Raw genomic sequence first — 18,931 nt, forward strand, 5'->3', positions numbered from 1 at the left:
CTAACAAATCATTTTCTGTTTGCCACTGAGTTTGGTTCAATAAAATTTTTGTGCTCTTAAAATTCCCTTAGTAAGAACTCCTAAAAGCAACCTTTCCGAAGGCGGCATTTGTGGGCAACGGACCCAGTGGTTCTGGATCCCAGAGGTGAGCACAACAGGTTAGTGGCAGTTAACTAGAAAGCCTCAAACTCAGAAAGATATTAGTACATTGAATAGCGTGGTATGTACAACATTTCAGTCCATCAGTTGCTTTTAAACCTTTAGGTACACACAAACCTGCCCCCAGCCCTTCCCTGCTAAGGTAAAGTGTGAACATTAACAGAGGTGTAGGGGGTGCCTTGAGACCCTCCCCAGTGTAGGCCCCTGCCTGGGCTGCCTGAGAGGCATTGGGGCTGGAGAGAACCCCCTGCCCCGTGGTGGGCAGCCTCCCTGGGTGGAAACCTGACAGTACCCGTAGGGCTGCGTGCAGGTGGGTCAGAGGACAAGCAAGCCATCCTCATCTCGGTCTGGAAGCTCCCACAAAGCTTACAAATGGGTCTTGTTTTGTTTCGTTTTTTTTCAAAAGACAGGCCAGACTAATGCTGAGCCCACAAGGTCTCAATCCAGGATTCTTCTAGGTTCTTCCAAGAAAACCCGCTCAGGGAGGTACTGGGCTGAGGTCGCTGAATGCAGCCTGCGAGCTGGGGTTTTTTCTGGTGGTTTTGGAAGAATCGCCCCACTTTTTTTTTTTTTTTTCATTTAATTGGTTTGGCTTCTTTCGAAGTAAAAACTTAGTAATTTGGTTCCACAGCCTTCAAGCAAAGCAAAGTGCTGACGGTGTTGATCCTACTGTCCCCAGGGTTTCTTTCCCAGGGGACATCGCTAGGATGGGGGTGGAGGCGCTTTCAGTCCCCAGCGAAAAGAGGCCAACCTCAGACAGTGAAGGAGAACCTCCGCCCACCACCAGGCAACCCTGTGGGGAACATCCTCACCCACAGAAAGCTCACCAGGGCTCCGAGGGTGAGGACCAGAGGGAAGCTCTGTGGGCACAGAGAGGTGGACAGAGTCAGGCCTCCTTGCATGTCCTCGTACAGCCGGCAAGAGCCACAGCCCGGAGCTTCAAGGAGGCTCAAGCCTGTGCGGGTCCAGAGCCTCCACTGATGGGGTCCTGGGGCAGGGCACCCAAGCACGGGCCCCGCCTGCCTTGCAGTCCCACCCTGGGACCCACTCCCCACGGGATCCCTGACTTAGGCTTTGCTAATGACCTCACCTGAGAAAACGCTCCAATTTTATCTGCAGCCTGAACCTGGCATCCCAGCCTCAGACAGCTGCTTGGCACTGAATGCCTTACTTACCCACCCAGCCATCTTCCCCATCTCAGGAAATGGCAACTCCATCCTTTCCGTGCTTCAGGCCCAAAACCTTGAGGTCACCTCGAGCCTCTCTCTTTTTCCCTCTTATGCTCTACGGCCAATTTGTTAGCAAATCCTATCGGCCCTGCTTTCAAAAAAAATCCGCAATCTGACCACTCCTCACCATGTCTCTCCTGCTACCGCCCGGGGCCGAGCCCACATCCCCCTTGCCTGGATTTTTGCAGCCATCCCCTAATTGGTATTCTGCTTCTAGCCTTGCTCGCTTCCAGGTTTCTCACAGGATGGCAGCTGGCGTACTCCCTGTAAAACGCAAGTCAGCCCAGGCTCCGCTCTGCTCCACAGCTCCCACCCCACTCAGGGCAGAAGCCAGTGGCCTTACGCTGGCCGGCAAGGCTGAGCCATCCACCCTCCCACCCACACACTTATCCTCACCTCCTTCCATTCTGCCCCTGGCCCACGCCTTCCCTGGGCCTCCTTACTGTCCCCGGACCACACAAGCGCATCCCCACTGTTGGGAACTGCACGCGCTGCCCCCTCTGGCCTGGAATGCTCTGCCCTGAGACCCACTTCCCTAGGTCTCTGCTCTGCTGTCACCTTGCTGAGGCTTTCCCTGACCACTCTAGTTAAAACTGCAGCCTTGGGACTTCCCTGGCGGTCCAGTGGTGAAGACTCCATGCTTCCACTGCAGGGGGCCCGGGTTTGATCCCTGGTCGGGGAACTGAGATCCCACATGCACTGCGGCCAAAAAATTCAAAAAACAAAACAAAAACTGCAGCCTCATCTCCAGGCCTCCTTACCCCCTTCCCTGCTTAATTTTTCTCCATAGCAATGATCACCCTCTGATGCCTTGTACATATTTATTTTTGTTTATCTGTTGTCTGTCTTTCCCTGAAGAATGTAGGCTCCGTGAGGGCAGGGACTTTTTTTTTTCTGTTTTTCTGTGCAGTATCTCCAGTGCCCAGGTAAAAGCCTAGCACGTAGTAGGTGCTCAGTAAATATTTGTTGAAAGAGTGAATGAAACTAGCTTCCCTCTGCTTCCTTCCATTCCCAACTCTGAGACTAACGGCTGAGCACTGTCCTCAGATGGGATCTACCAACCATTGTAAGACTTTGGACATGTGAAAGTGTTGGAGAAAAGCCACATTTCTGTACTCGACCCTGTCTACCCAACTTCTTTTTCAATGGGCGCTGGAAAAAATGCAGGTCAGACCGTGTACAGACCATCATGAGGAGAAGTTTAGCCTTTGTCCTCACCATCTTTGCTGGATCAGGGGATGGGGAGAAACAAAACCAAAATGTGGAAAAGCAGAAAGGCTAGACTAGGTTTTTATAATTATCACCTTTTAGGAGTATTTTTCTTGTTTAAAAAATAATACTGATTTTTCTGGGAAAAGAAAAAAACTATCCATGGAAAACTGTCCTTCTAACCAAAATGGTGAGAAGGCAGGTATAAAAATGGAGAAGGCAGGTGTGAAGATGGGGGGCAGGTGTGAAGATGGGGAGACAGGTGTGAAGAGGGGGAGACAGATGTGAAGAGGGGGAGACAGGTGTGAAGGGGGGCAGGTGTGAAGGGGGAAGGTGTGAAGATGGGGGGCAGGTGTGAAGGGGGGCAGGTGTGAAGATGGGGGCAGGTGTGAAGGGGGAAGGTGTGAAGGGGTAAGGTGTGAAGATGGGGGGCAGGTGTGAAGGGGGCAGGTGTGAAGATGGGAAGCAGGTGTGAAGAGGGGGGGCAGGTGTGAAGATGGGGGTCAGGTGTGAAGAGCGGGGGCAGGTGTGAAGAGGGGGGCAGGTATGGACGCATGGAAGGCAGGCTCACCCCTGGTTAGCTGTAGTGAGAGATGGGGGCTTCCCTTTCACTTCACAGAGTAAAGAGAAGGCTCCGAGGTATCAACAACTTGTACTATTAGGAAAAGGAAGACAAAGAATCTGTGTTTCCTGAACATCAAGAGGAAGTCTCTCTGGCTGCTGGGGGCTAGCTGGTCTCCTCCAGCTCCAAGAGGTCATCCACATACTCCACAACCTCTCCCTGTAAGAGACAATAAGACACCTCTGTTAAGCAGGTACCTGGCCTTCAAAGTGCTGGTGAGCAGAGACCGTTTCCAAGAGGCAATTGCCAGCCACCCCTAGGCTGGAGCAGCCCTTCTTCCCTCGAGCCCAGAGGATCTGACTTCTCCCTGGGAGGGACCTGGCTTCCACACCATGTGAACTTGGAGTCAAGTGCTCCAAGACCCCCAGATGGCCTGTGTGAACTGGGTGGTCCAGCCCCTTCTGAAAGACCCTGTTTAGTGCCCCTTCCTCTGTGCATCCGTCCCCCAGCCCTACTCCCCTCCCATTAGCAGTTACCCCACAGGAAGACTTTCTGTCTGTTCCCTTTCTGCCTTGATCACCAGACCATGAGCTTTTCAAGGACCAGGACCTTCTTCTGCAGAAACTGGCACACACAGGTCTCAGTAAACCTGCTAGGGGATGGCTGACTGCGTGTAGGCATGTTACTGCTGGTGCAACTGAAGCAATCAGGCCACTCAAACAAGAGACGCTTGGGTGGTACAGGAGCCCACCTGCTCCCTCCTTTTGCAATGAGCCTTAAGCCTCTACCTGAAACAGCCCAGCATACTTTCTGATTTCCTTCTCTGCGTTGATTCCACTCCCACGACACACCTGACCCACCAGCTGATGACACTCATTCCCTTTACTGCAGAGAATGAGTGAATCAACAAGAAGGCCAAGCCCCTTCCCCTGAGGTCAGTACAGGCAGCCGTACCAATGGTGACCACCCCCTGCTAAAGCCTGGCCCCCCTCACGGAGGCCTCCTTCCCAGGCCAATAGCCAATTTGCTCCTTTTGATATTTTAACACAGAGAGAGTCATAAAATCTCTCAGCATTTGAGAATAGTTAGAAAATCTATCAAGTACATGAGACACAAAAGGGGTCTTATTATTTTTATCAAATGCTTCTACACGTCATGCCTGCAATTAGGAACTCAAGTGATGGGAGTGGAAGACCACTGCTTGAATAAACAACATTCTTCAGTTGCTTTCTGGACCCCAAAAGGAAAACAGGGTATGGCAGAGGATTACATATATGGCCATGACATCTGTTCCCAGGGTTACTGTCTCCTGCTGTGTGGCTACTGCAAGGTGGGGATGATAGTATTGTTTGCTTTTAGCTCACTACTAAGTGTCCCCGGCAATAGAGATGAAAGAAACACATCCTCCTATAAGGTCACTGGTGTCACGCTCAGATCTATCGATGTTTTCCAGGCACCCATCCCCCAGCTGCTGGGAGTGTCGTTGCTAATGGCTTATACCTGTCCCTTCTCTGCATGACTGATCTTGGCCAAAATGAGCAGCCCTGCCAGGGAGCTTATACACCACCCCTTCCGGGCTGCCAACAACTAGTGAGGTACTGAGAAAGGGGATGACAAAAGGCAGAAGAAGCTCTGTGATACAATGCATGCTCCAGAGCTCCCCGCAGGATCAGGATAACCTGACTGCAGGTGAGACCACAGGTGTGCGTAGCTCCTTCCCCTGCCCCTCACCTCCTTTCCTACCCAAGAGCATCTATTTCAGCTTGCTTTATAAACATTCTGAAACTGTAACAGGGCCTTTGCAAAATTTTTAACCAGTGTGCAAACTTTCAGGAGTTCTTACACACATTTCAAGCCCAGAAAGATATAGGGGCTTCCCTGGTGGCACAGTGGTTGAGAATCTGCCTGCCAATGCAGGGGACATGGGTTCGAGCCCTGGTCTGGGAAGATACCACATGCCGCGAAGCAACTAGGCCCATGAGCCACAATTACTGGGCCTGCGCATCTGGAGCCTGTGCTCCGCAACAAGAGAGGCCGCGATAATGAGAGGCCCGCGCACCGCGATGAAGAGTGGCCCCCACTTGCCACAACTGGGGAAGGCCCTCGCACAGAAACGAAGACCCAACACAGCCATAAAATAATAAATTAAATAAATAAATAACCCCCCCCAAAAAAAAGTTAAAAAAAAAAAGATATTAAGAAGAATACCACAAATATCAGGAGACTGTATTGACACTTTGTTTCGAAGTAGCATTTTATCCTTTGAAAATTTTTAAGGATTAACTAAGAATTTTATTGTGTTGGTTACAGTTTATTTCAAATTATTACTTGCCATAATTTGATATATAATTTAAAAAATAGCTCATTCTTTAGAAATTCTTTTATAATTCTAAACCTTTGATTAATAACCTAACTATTTTGGGAACTTCAATGGAGTTCTGTTATCTTGACAGGTCCAAGTCTAAGAATCCTAGGAATTTTAAAGCCTGGAATAAGCCTGGTCTATTCACTAGAGGATTACTAAGCAGCCGTGTGACTTTGAGTAAGTCACTCTACCTTTCTGAGTTTGTTTCCTCATCTGTGACATGAGAGAGCTTTACCAAATCTCATAAAGGGTCTCTTCTTGTTCTAATATTTATGATTTTTTTCTAAATGCATTGTTCTTGTATGTTAAAAGTCTTCAAAGGGATCATAGCCAGGAATTCCACCTCTGGGAATTTATCCTAAGGAAATGATCAGAGAAGAGGTAAAAGATCTAGTAACTGCTGTGTTATTTATAAAAGCAAAAAGTTGGAAGCAACCTAAATGCCTATAAAAAGAGCTTTATTTAAAAAATCCACACCATGGAATATTAGTCATTACAAAATTGTCTTTATAATGAACATTAACTAACAAGGTTAACAAAAACCACAAAATCATCTCAATAGGTGCAGAAAAAACATTTGGCAAAATTCAACACCAAAGCATTTGAAAAAATTCCTAGTTTGTCGAATGATAAAAAACATTCAACTAACTAGGAATAGAAGAGGAACCTCCTCAACCTGATAAAGGGCCCTACCACAGCTAAGAATGTACTTAATGATGAAACAGAAGGCTTTCCTTCTAAGATTAGGAACAAGACAAGGATTTCCACTCTCTCCATTTCTATTCAACATTGTACTAGAGGTTTTAGCCAGGGCAGTTAGCCAGAAAAATAAACAAAAGACATCCAGACTGGAAAAGAAGTAAAACCATGTCTATTCACAGGTAACATGATCTTGTATACAGAGACTCCTTAGGAATCCATACACATCAAAAAAAAGTTTAGAACTGATAGACAAGTTCAATAAGTTTGCAAGATTACAATATCAACATACAAAAATCAACTGTATTTCTATACACCAGCAACGCACAACTAGAAAATCAAAATAAGAAAAACAATTCCATTTCCAATAGCACCAAGAATAACAAAACTTGGGAAAATATTATTGAAGGAAGTTAAAGAATACCTAAATAAGTAGAAAGGTATCCCATATTCATGGATCGGAATATTTAATATTGTTAAGATGTCAGTCAATCTTCAGATTCAGCACAATTCCTATAAAAATCCCAGCTGCCTTTTGCAGAATTTGGCAAGCTGATCCCATATTTCATATGGAAATGCAAGGGGCCCAGAATAGCCAAAACAATCTAGAAGAAGAAGAAAGAAGTTGGAAGACTCACACTTCCCAACCTCAAAATGTAGTACAAAGCTACAGTATTCAAGACAATGCAGTACTGGCATAAGGATAGAAATCTAGATCAATGGAATAGAATTGAGAGTCCAGAGGTAAACCTTCACATTTAAGGTCAATTGATTTCTTACAAGGGTACCCAGACAATTGAATAGGGAAAGAAAGTCTTTTCAACAAATGATGCTGGACAACAGTATTTCCACACACAAAAGAATGAAATTGGATCACTACCTCACATCACATGCTAAATTAACAAAAAATAAGATTGTAGACCTAAATGTAAGTGTATAACACTATAAAAACCTTAGAAAAAACCAGTAAATTTTAGTGATCTTGGATTAGACAATATTTTCTTTGATATGACACCAAAAACACAAGCAACAAAAGAAAAAATAGATAAGTTGGATTTCATCAAAATTTAAAACTTTTGAGCTTCAAGACACCGTTAACAGGGCTTCCCTGGTGGCGCAGTGGTTGGGAGTCTGCCTGCCAATGCAGGGGACACGGGTTCAAGCCCTGGTCTGGGAAGATCCCACATGCCGCGGAGCAACTGGGCCCGTGAGCCACAACTACTGAGCCTGCGCGTCTGAAGCCTGTGCTCCGCAACAAGAGAGGCCGCGATAGTGAGAGGCCCGTGCACCGCGATGAAGAGTGGCCCCCGCTTGCCGCAACTAGAGAAAGCCCTCACACAGAAACAAAGACCCAACACAGCCAAAAATAAATAAATAAATAAATAAATAATAAAAATAAAGGAATTCCTTTAAAAAAAAAAAGTAAAATAAATATCCTTTAAAAAAAAAAAGACACCATTAACAAAGTGAAAAGATAATGCACAGATTGGGAGAAAATTTTTACAATTCATATATCTGACAGGGGACTTATAACCATAATATATAAAGAACTCTTACAACTCAACAATGAAAAGACAAGCAACCCAATTTAAAAATGGGCAAAGGACTTGAATAGAATCAACATTTCTCCAAAGAAGATATACAAATGGCTAATAGCCATATGAAAAGATGCTTAACACCATTAGTCAATAGGGAAATGCAAGTCAAAACCATAATTAGGTACCACTTCACACCCAGTAGGATGGCTATAATAAAAAAGACAGACACACACACATATACACACACAAAAAGAAAGACAGACACTATAAGTGTTGAGGAAGATGAAACAGATTAGAACTCTCACACATTGCTGGTGGGAATGTAAAATGATTCAGCCACTTTGGAAAACAGTCTGGCAGTTCTTTAACAAGTTAAACATAGAGTAATAGGACCCAGAAATTCTACTCCTAAATATATACTCCTAGGTATAAGAGAATTAAAAACTTTTGTCCAAACAAAAATTTGTACCCAAATGTCCATAGTATCATTATTCAAAGTAGCCAAAAAGCGGAAACAACCCAAATGTCCATCAACCAAGGAATAAACAACAGGTGGTATATCCATACAGTGGAATATTATTCAGCAATGAAAAGGAATTTTTACATGTAACGTGATGCATGTTACAACATGGCTAAACCCGGAAAACATTACACTCAGTGAAAGAAACTAGTCACAAAGACCAAAAACCATGATTCCATTCACATGAAACATCCAGAACAGGCAAATCCAGAGACAGAAAGTAGGTCAGTGGTTACCAGGGGCTGGGGGAAAGGGTCAGGGTGGGCAGAGGGGAAGGAATGGAAAGTGACTACTAATAGGTTTGGGCTTTCATTTGGTTTTTCTTTTTTCTTTTGGCTGCACTGTGCAGCTCGCGGGATCTTAGTTCCCCGACCAGGGACGGAACCCCGGCCCTCGGCAGTGAGAGCACGGAGTTCTAACCACCAGACTGCCAGGGAAGTCCCTGGGCTTTCATTTGGGTGAAGAAAATGTTCTCAAATTTGAATGCACAACTTTATGAATATACTAAAAAAACCCCACTGAATTGTATACTTTAGAAAGGAGAATTGTACAATATGTGAATAATATCTCAATCAAACTGTTCTAGAAAAACATAACCAGGGAAATTGCTCATACTACAGTGTTACATGGAAAAGCCATGATATATAATTACAGTCAAGTTTATAGTGAATATATATTGGAAATATATAGAAAAACTGGAGACATAAATACCAAAATATCAATAGTAGCTTGCCTCTAGATAATCAGGAACTCTACTGTCCCATTTTTCCTAAATACTTTTTTCTCAGGAATTCCCTGGCGGTCCAGTGGTTAAGACTCCATGCTTCCACTGCCTGGGACATGGGTTCGATCCCTGGTCAGGGAACCAAGATCCCGCATGCCGTGCTGTGCAGCCAATAAATCAACAAGTAAATAAATATATTTTTCTCCACTTTTCAAACCATAGCGGTCAACCTTGTTTGTGTCTGGTCAGCATTCCTTCCTTTTCAGCATCCTTGTAGTCATATCACAGGCTCTGCTTCAAGAGAACCCAAGCCAAGACATATGGCACATGGGTCACTTTGACGTGCAAAGTGGTATTTCATTCTTCCAACCCTGTGAGGCCAATGTTATTAGCCCCATTTTACAGACGAAGGACTGAGGCTCAGGGGAGCCAAATGCATGCTAGTGGTCGATCCATCTCATGCAAATTCATGCACAGAAAACAAATTCCATGATGATGTCTTATTTACAGGTGCTTCACCGAAAACTGGGGCAGTGGAAAGAGCAGACATGGAGGCTCAGGGCTCCCGGGTCTGGCCTAGCAGCTCCCGGAAACTTCCTGTCCCCCAAGCTCCTCAGCTATAAAGTGAGGGGTCAGACGAGAACAAACCCGCAGCTCTCTCCCAGCTCCGATGGCTGGCAAGGCCCCAGCTGTCTTAGAAAGAGTTTGACGGTTTGTTCCAAACGCATCTCTCTAAACGCTACCCCTAATGATGGCTTTTCTGTGACTAAGCTGCCCCACCACAGAATGACGGCTCCACAACCAGCAGAGTCTCCGCCGTCAATAAAGAAGTCAGCTAAGTAAGACTTAATCAGGAATTTCAAGCAACCCCAGAGAAGGATAAAATGCCTAATTTACAGAAAACAAAACAAAACAAAAAAAAACAAACTGACAGAAAAATTGGGATGTGGGCTTCCCAGTGTCTTCAGAGTACTAAAATTCAGTGTGTTTTATAATGTTAAAAAATGATGCTTGGGCTTCCCTGATGGCACAGTGGTTGAGAATCCGCCTGCCAATGCAGGGGGACATGGGTTCGAGCCCTGGTCTGGGAAGATCCCACATGCCGTGGAGCAACGAAGCCCGTGCACCACAACTACTGAGCCTGCACGTCTGGAGCCTGTGCTCTGCAGCAAGAGAGGCCGTGAGAGTGAGAGGCCCGTGCACCGTGATGAAGAGTGGCCCCCGCTTGCCGCAACTAGAGAAAACCCTCGCACAGAAACAAAGACCCAACACAGCCAAAAATTAATTAATTAATTAATTAATTATTTTAAAAAAAATGATGCTTGATGCCACACGGTGCAGGAAAAGAAAAAAAAAAAGATGCTCGGACAGCTCCTGTGATGGGTTCCTGGAGGACGGGTCCGTACTCTGTCAGGAAACGTGGTGCTCCAGCCTGCGTTTCCTAGAAAACCCTTCTTGCCCAGGCCAGTGCTCTGACACGTTAAAACGCCCACAGAAACTCTGTTTCCCGAGGCCACTTCTGTTTCTCATTTCAGGGACGACTCGGCCTTCCAATGATTTTTAACAAAGCTGTGAGTAATATTTTCTCTTAGCCAGACGTGTGCTAAACAGAAAAACTTACCTCATCATCATCCATTATGTTTTCCTTAGCAAAGTCATGCAGCTCTTTCTGGAGTGTCGTCACGTTAAAGAACTGAACTGCTTCCTGTTCAGACACAAACAGAGAACAGTTTATATGACCAACCTTTTAACGGGAGAACTGGGCTGGTGGCAGGTGGGGGAAGGGTATGAGCTTTCTTTGGGGGGTGATGAAAATGTTTAAAATTAAATAGTTGTAACGGTCGCACAGCTCTGTGACTATACTAAGACCACTGAATTGTGCACTTTGAAAGCATGAATTTGACAGTACATGAATTATATCTCAATTTGAAAAAAAGAGTAGCCAATCCTGAGTGAATGAAAGAGAAAGTGTGTGTGTGTGTGTGTGTGTGTGTGTGTGTGTGTGTGTGTGTTGGCTGGACAGTGAAGTTTAAGGAAGATGCATGTATGGCAAACCAGGACAGCATGCACAAATCTCAATGAAAATACAAGTTAAGGGCAAATTAGAAAAGATCTTCTGAAAGTGATATATAATCCATAAGTTTCCCTGAACACATGCAAAGCTGAGTGCATCCATCAAGGGAATTAAATGATGATTCATCCATAAACAAGCCTGCCATGGAGTTGTTAAAAAAAAAAAAAAGTAGGTGGTATGGGTGCGACATGGGAAGTGTTCATGATGAAATTGTTAGAAAGACAAAGCAAGTTGCAAAATAGTATGTAAGATCCCATTTTTGTAAAAATTAACAGTTACATGCTGCATATACAGTAAATGCATAGCTATAGGGCAGGATGAGAAAGAGAAAATATGGGATTAAGAAGCAGTCTCAATTCCTAAGTGAATCATTTCTGTAATGTTTAAAATTTGTAGAGTGCTTACTAATTTAGAAATAAAAGAAAGAAAGAAGTAAAATGTTAAAAGATAAAAAAGCTACCAAAAAAACTGAGTTTCCCTTCATTTCTGAAATAAACCATCTCTTAAGATGCAAAGTTGCTTCCTGAAAGTGGGATGAAGAAGAGAACAGGAAACGCAATGCCTGGTGCACTGGCACGTACTGGTCTGGGCTGGAAATGCTCCTCCAAGAGCCCCCACTTGTCCCTGTGGTACTGATAATACACCAGGTTCTGCTGCATGACCTTATCGTCCTGGTCAAAGAGCAGGTAGCTGACGGCACAGGGGGCTGCGTTCTTCAAGTCGTTCACTGAAGGCAAAGGAAACAAGAACAGGAAATCAGCAAACCTCTCACGACCCACCCTCCATTGAATAACACCTTCAAAAAGAAAAAGATCACCAACAAGCCCCTTCTCCACAGACCCTCCTTCGGAATACCTGCAAAGACAAAAGAAATCTTCCCAGGGTGAAAAGGTCACAGATAGGGTATCCATGGGAACGTGGAGGCCAGTTTGAAAAACAGAAGAAGTTCCTCTTTAGGTAGAGACCTATGCAGAAATGCCTACTATATTCCCCTCACGCCTTGGAGACTTGGGCTGGTGTCACATCCCTGGAACCTAAGCAGGCTTGGGTCCCAAGGCTGGACTGTCCTGAAGCTGAGGGAGCTGGTGAGGACATGCCAGCAAATGAGCCCTCCTTGGACCTGCAGTGCCTGGTCTCCTCTGCATGTGAACCATAACCTCCAGATCCAGGTGGGCCCTTCAAATGCTAAACCAAGCCTAGTTCACCCAAAAAAGGGTCCACCCTCTGGGCTGGAAGAGTTTTGAAAAGTCACCTGGTCTCCATGTCTCCTGGTGGTGGGGTTCCCACCTCCAACCTCCTTCCTTAGAGTCACCCCACCTATGGACGACAGCGCCCTCAGTGCAGCGGTTTTGCTGGGGCTGGGATTTCTCCGTGGGGTGAAGGGTAAGGGGGAAGAAGGAACGAGACACAAGCCCTTGGGCCTTTCTTCTGGCACACTCCACTCTCCTTGACAACCCAGGAACACGACTTTCCTAAGGCTCTGGTTGCCCAAGTATCCAAGTTGGGCATGAAGAAATGCTGCCGCCTTGTGGCCGTTTCCCATAACAACAACTTTAAAACCGCTGCTTATGGGCACTTCCTAGTCACAAGGCCTGTGGGGTTGGAAATGACACCCGTCCTCAAGAAATGTCCTGGGGTGATTGAAAAACATTTCAAAACAGGGCCGACTTTCAAGAAACCAATTTCAAGAGGTAAATTTCACTCACACTGTTTTTAAAAATAAAAAAGAAGCACTGGAAAAGATGCTCCACATAGCTGGGACTTCCCTGTTGGTCCAGTGGTTAAGAATCCACCTTCCAGGACTTCCCTGGTGGCGCAGTGGTTAAGAATCTGCCTGCCAATACAGGGGACACGAGTTCGAGCCCTGGTCCAGGAAGATCCCACATGCTGCAGAGCAACTAAGCCCATGCGCCACAACTACTGAGCCTGTACTCTAGAGCCCACAAGCCACAACTGCTGAAGCCCGTGCGCCTAGAGCCCGTGCTCCACAACAAGAGAAGCCACTGCAATGAGAAGCCCGCGCACCACAATGAAGAGTAGCTCCCGCTCGCCGCAACTAGAGAAAGCCCGTGCGCAGCAACAAAGACCCAATGCAGCCAAAAATTTTAAATAAATAAATAAATAAATTTATTAAAAAAAAAAAAAAAAAGAATCTGCCTTCCAATGAAGGGGACGCAGGTTCAATCCCCGGTCAGGGAACTAAGATCCCACATGCCGCGGGGCAACTAAGCCCGTGAGCTACAACTACAGAGCCCATGCACTCTGGAGCCCACACTGCCACAACTAGCGAGAAGCCCATGCACCGTAACAAAGAGCCCGCATGCTGCAACTAAGATCCAACACAGCCAAAAATAAAATAAATAAATAAATATTTTTTAAAAAGATGCTCCACATCACTATTGTTAGAGAAATGCAAATCAGAACTACAATGAGGTATCACCTCGCACCATTCAGAATGGCTATCATCGAAACTTTTACAAACAATAAATGTGGAGATGGCGTGGAGAAAAGGGAACCCTCCTACGCTGTTGGTGGGAATATAAATTGGGAACAACCACTACAGTGAACAGTGTGGAAGTTCCTTAAAAAACTAAAAATAGAGCTAGCATATGATCCGGCCATCCCACTCCTGGGTGTATATCTAGAGAAAACCAGAATTCGAAAAGACCCAGGCACCCCAACGTTCACTGCACCACTATTTACAACAGCCAAGACATGGAAGCCACCACAATGTCCATCAACAGACAAACAGAAAAGGAAGATGTGGTACGTTTATACAATGGAATATTACTCAGCCATAAAAAAAGAATGAAATGATGCCGTTGGCAGCAACATGGATGGACCTAGAGATGATCATACCTAGTGAAGTAAGTCAGACTGAAAAAGACAAATATATCACTTACAGTTGGAATCTAAAAATTGATACAAATGAACTAATTTATAAAACAGAAAGACACTCACAGACTTAGAAAACAAACTTATGATTCTCAAAGGGGAAATTAGGGGGGGTAGAGATGAATTAGAAAGTTGTGATTAACAGATACACCCTCATATATATAAAATAGATAATCAAGAAGGACCTACTGTGTAGCACGGGGAACTCTACTCAACACTCTGTAATAACCTATATGGGAAAAAGATCCAAAAAAGAATAGCTCTATATGTTTGTATAACTGAATCAAGTTGCTGTACACCTAAAACAAACACAACATTGTAAATCAACTATAGCCCATATAAAAGAAAAATTCAATTAAAAAAAAAGCAGTACCTGCCATATTTCCCTCAGGGCTTGGTAACCAGTGCTGGGGTCACATCCCTGAAGCCTAAGGAGGCTTGGGTCCCAAGGCTGCTCTCTGGCGGGGCTGAGGGAGCTGGGGAGGATATGTCATCAAATGAGCCCCCCTTGGACCTGTAGTGCCAGGTCCCCTCTGGATGAGACTGCCATCTCCAGATCCAGGTGGGCCCTTCCAAAGCTAAGCCAAGCCTAGTGCACCCAAGAAAGGGTGGACCCTCTGGTCTGGAGAAGCTCTGAAAAGTCACCTGGTCTCCATGTCTCCTGGTGGTGGGGTTCCCACCTCCATCCTCCTTCCTTAGAGTCACCCCACCCAGGGACGACAGCGCCCTCAGTGCAGCGGTTTTGCTGGGGCTGCGATTTCTCTGTGGGGTAAAGGGTAAGAGGGAAGAAGGAATGAGACACAGCCCTTGGGCCTTTCTTCTGGCACATTACGCCCTCCTTGACAACCCAGGAACATGATTTTCCTAAGGTTCCGGTTGCCCAGGTATCCAAGTTGGGCATGAAGAAATGCTGCCGCCTTGTGGCTGTTTCCCATAACAACAACTTTAAAACCACTGCTGATGGGTACTTCCTAGTCACAAGGCCTGTAGGGTTGGAAATGACACCTGTCCTCAAGAAACGTCCTGGGGTAAGTGATTGAAAAAGAATTCAAAACAGGGCCAAGAGGATTCAAGAGGCCAATTTCAAGATGTAAATTTTACTCACACTGTTTACCTGTAATCCAGAAAGCAAAGATTTCTTGGGGAGCAGCAAGAAAAGCTGAAAGTTTGGTTTTTTTATTCATTATGTCTTTGCCACAGTTTCTGATATTCTGGTTGGTTTTTAGAGTTAGGATTTCAGAGGACCGACCAGTGAGCTTCCAGGGCCTGGAAGTGTCCGGAACACCTCTAAACTCCAGTGTTCTCGCGTGTTCCCACTGAACCAAGCCTGCTTAGTGGCTGGAAGATCCATGTTTCAATGTCCATTCACGGGGTAGTTTAGTAAAGTGTCAGCACAACTTCTCATGAAAATGAAAGAAAAACACGGGCTATATTTTCCTCCAACAGAACATCTATAAACTGAATCCAAGATCAGCAATGTGTTGATAAAAGTTGAAAATGGGTGATGGGCACCCTGGCGTTCATTATACCAACCTCTCCAAAACATGTGTTGTTTTTTTTTATTACCTTGGTTTGTTTTTTTTTTTTTTTATTTATTTTATTTATTTATTTTTGGCTGTGTTGGGTCTTCGTTGCTGCACACATGCTTTTTCTACTTGCGGTCAACCGGGGGCTACTTTTCGTTGAGGTGCACAGGCTTCTCATTGCAGTGGCTTCTCTTGTTGCGGAGCATGGGCTCTAGGTGCGTGGGCTTCAGTAGTTGCGGCAGCGCGGGTTCCGTAGCTGTGGCTCGTGGGCTCTAGAGCGCAGGCTCAGTAGTTGCGGCGCACGGCCCTAGTTGCTCCGCGGCATGTGGGATCTTCCCGGACCAGGGCTTGAACCCGTGTCCCCTGCATTGGCAGGCGGATTCTTAACCACTGTGCCACCAGGGAAGCCCCCAATATATGTTTTTAAATTTCCAGAAGTTAAAGAAAACATGTACGTAATTTTTTTATAATTCTCATTAAAACAGGGTCCTTCCACGTGTGGCTGAATATAAGTCAACAGTTAACACTGGGGTTGGGGGGAGAGCAGGGAGGGGGGATGGAGATGGGTTGTTTGCTTTTGATGTTTCTCTGTACATCTCTGAGATGTTTGGTTCACTGCAATAAGCTTCTCCTGTAAGCCTTTTTGAGAAAAAGCACTTACATGAAATCAGTCACTTATATTAGAACAGAGGGCTCTTCATAAGCAAAGACACTGCCTAGTGGAAAACCGTCCCCTCCACACTAGAATGTGGTCAGTAAGTATTTGCTGGCACCGTGCTGTGAGCTCAGTGCTGCCTCATAGGAAAGCATGTTCACACGTTACATAGAACTAGACTCTTGTCCTCTATGCTGAATAATCCTTTACCAGACAGCTCACGCTGGGGTGACAGTGGCAAATAAAATCTCATCCTTCCCTCCATGAAAGGGGACTTCTGGGAAGGACACCTGTTAAAAACACACCTCAACCTCTTCTTGATCTCAGAAATGTCCCAACCAAGGGACATTTCAGGACATTTCATTGATGAGGTTCCGGCCGCTCTAAGATCAGGTTCACTGCGGAGAGAGGCCAGTTACCTTCCTCAGAAAAACATGGTATAAATGTCAGTATCAGAGACTTTTCAGGAACAAAGGAGCCATCTTGATTAACAGCAAAAGTTTAAATATTTTTAATTTAAAAACTAAAAAGAGAGAGAGACGGAGAGAAGGAAAATATTTTTCTTTTCTCTTTTTCCCTTTTTTAACCTTCAGCAGGCAAGGCTTTCAGTGTGTCCTGGAGAGGAGATGAGATGGGATTAAAAGGTAGGCAGGTTAGGTGGCTGCTGGAGCAGAGGGAATCCAACAAAGAACAGGATGAACACAGCGGGGAAGGGGGGCTGTGGAAGACAAGGTCACCTGGCACTCCTCCAGGACATCCCTGAGTCCCCAAGACCAGCTGCCCCTGAGTTTGAAGAGCAGCCTTGGGGAAGCTAGCCAGACACCTGCCAGTGGACCCAGACATTTCATCAGGAGGGCAGAGTTGTTGCTGCTGCAAATGACCCTAGTAACTTCCCGTGCTTGTCACTGAACTGCCAAGGTACACGCTGCTCACGCGAGTGGCACCCAGCAATCTTGGCTACAGGGAGAGGGGGGAAAGCCAGGAAATTCAGGCTGAAGTCTGAACTCCAAGTTCCTTTCTTTCTCCCATGTGTCCCCTTTGTCCACTTGGAAGGTTCTGATTGATAAACTCCAATTTCAGGCCAAGGCAGGACCAACTGCAATGACATTCTAAGAGTCTGAAAAGTAAAGCCAATGATGTGGAAGAAGGGAAATAATGATATTTTAAAAAAAGAAAGAAAAAAGAAAAAAGGGACTTGCCTGGTGGTCCATTGGTTAGGACTCCGCGCCTCCACTGCAAGGGGGCATGGGTTCGATCCCTGGTCGGGGAACTAAGATCCCACATGCCATGCAGAGCGGCCAAAACAACAACAACAACAACCAAAAAAACAGTTATATAGAGTTTGCCATGTGCCAGTGTGTGAATTTCCTAAGCATTCCACGTCTATCAACTCATTTAATCGTCAACAATCTTAGGTTAGTACTCTCTACAGATGTGGAAGTTAAGTCTTAGTACCTTGCTCAGATCTCCTAGAAAATGATTACTTACATTTATAATAAGCAAACTGCAAATAATGATACATGGTAGCCACAAATTTCTCGACTGGATATCCTCCTATAACTGGGGTGAGGTTCTCTTCACACTGTATTTTGCATTCCAGAACTTCCACATAATGATCTGAAAGAACACACAAATTTTCAGGCAGTGTATCCATTATTTTCTTAATGCCACTTCTGCCCCACTGCCCCAAAAGATCAAGGTAAAAGGTAAAAATGATAAATGATAAAATGATAAAAGTAAAATATTCACAACACTTATGATAAAGGGCTAAAACCTTTCATGCACAGAGTTTCCTAAATCAATAAGAAAAAGACAAATGTCCACTATAAAAATAGCCAAAAGGATGTTAATAGAAATTATAAAAAGGGCTAATAAACATTGTGAAAAGATCTTAACCACATTTGAAATTAAGAAATACAATTCTACCTAAAATAATGTAAGCTATTACATTGGCAAAATGTTTAAAATTTGATGATGTCCAGTGATAGGAAGAGAATAGTGAGACTCATGCTCTCATGTTCTGTTGGTAGGAGCAAAATAGGAACAAATGTTTTGGAGTACAATTCAGCAAAATTTATCAAAGGTTAAAATACACATAATTCTCCATAATTCCCTGGCTGTCCAGTGGTTAGGACTCTGCACTTCCACTGCAGGGGGCACAGGTTCGACCCCTTGTCAGGGAACTAGATCCCATATGCGTGCCGCAACTAAGAGTTCTCATGCCACAACTAAAGATCCCGAGTGCCGCAACTAAGACCTGGTGCAGCCAAATAAATAAATAAAATAAATTTTAAAAAATACCTAAATACAGTCACATAGAAAGATGTCAAAGACTACATTTCCCAGCCTCCTTTGCAGTTAGGTTGGGGCCATGTGACTAAGTGAGCCATGAAATGTGGACGGTAACAACTGATGAATACTACTTCTGGGGCTGGTCCCTAACAACCTCCCAGGTGACCCTTGGCCCCTCCCTTTTCTCCTTTCATGCAGCCAGAAGCGAAAGACTCCAGCATGATGATACACATTTTGCCAGCAAGACTGTGGAGGAACAGGCACTCTCCTACATTGCTGGTAGGAATGCAAAATGGTACCTTAAAATACCAAATAATTTATGTAAACCTTTACTCTGAATTATCAATCCCACTGATGTTGACTTTGCAAACACACTTCCATACTTAGCAAACAACAACAACCCACTAAAATTCCCCATTGCAGTATTAGATGTAATAGCAAAAGATTGGAACAGCCCAAATATCTATCAGATAGTTGAATAAAC

General features: G+C 44.9%; 1 protein-coding gene and 1 long non-coding RNA gene across 2 annotated transcripts in view; one reads left to right on the forward strand and one right to left on the reverse strand.

Moving 5' to 3' along the window:
* Positions 1–2,278: 2,278 nt before the first annotated feature.
* On the forward strand, positions 2,279–3,137 carry LOC130709058 (uncharacterized). Its single transcript, XR_009009514.1, has 3 exons — positions 2,279–2,839; positions 2,931–2,965; positions 3,048–3,137. It is a non-coding gene; the product is annotated as an uncharacterized LOC130709058 (long non-coding RNA).
* Positions 3,138–3,232: 95 nt separating this feature from the next.
* The window catches only part of CRTAP (cartilage associated protein), a 35,652-nt gene continuing 19,953 nt past the window's right edge, over positions 3,233–18,931 (reverse strand). Inside the window, exons 4-7 of the mRNA XM_007191522.2 lie at positions 17,644–17,772; positions 11,661–11,806; positions 10,627–10,710; positions 3,233–3,378 (exon numbers count right to left, since the gene is read on the reverse strand). Coding sequence (XP_007191584.2) covers positions 3,325–3,378; positions 10,627–10,710; positions 11,661–11,806; positions 17,644–17,772 — 413 coding nt within the window. The 3' untranslated portion in view covers positions 3,233–3,324. The remainder of the gene's footprint in view (positions 3,379–10,626; positions 10,711–11,660; positions 11,807–17,643; positions 17,773–18,931) is intronic.

This window comes from Balaenoptera acutorostrata, chromosome 10 (assembly GCF_949987535.1).
Source record: "Balaenoptera acutorostrata chromosome 10, mBalAcu1.1, whole genome shotgun sequence".
In the NCBI taxonomy this organism is placed as follows: Eukaryota; Metazoa; Chordata; class Mammalia; order Artiodactyla; family Balaenopteridae; genus Balaenoptera; species Balaenoptera acutorostrata.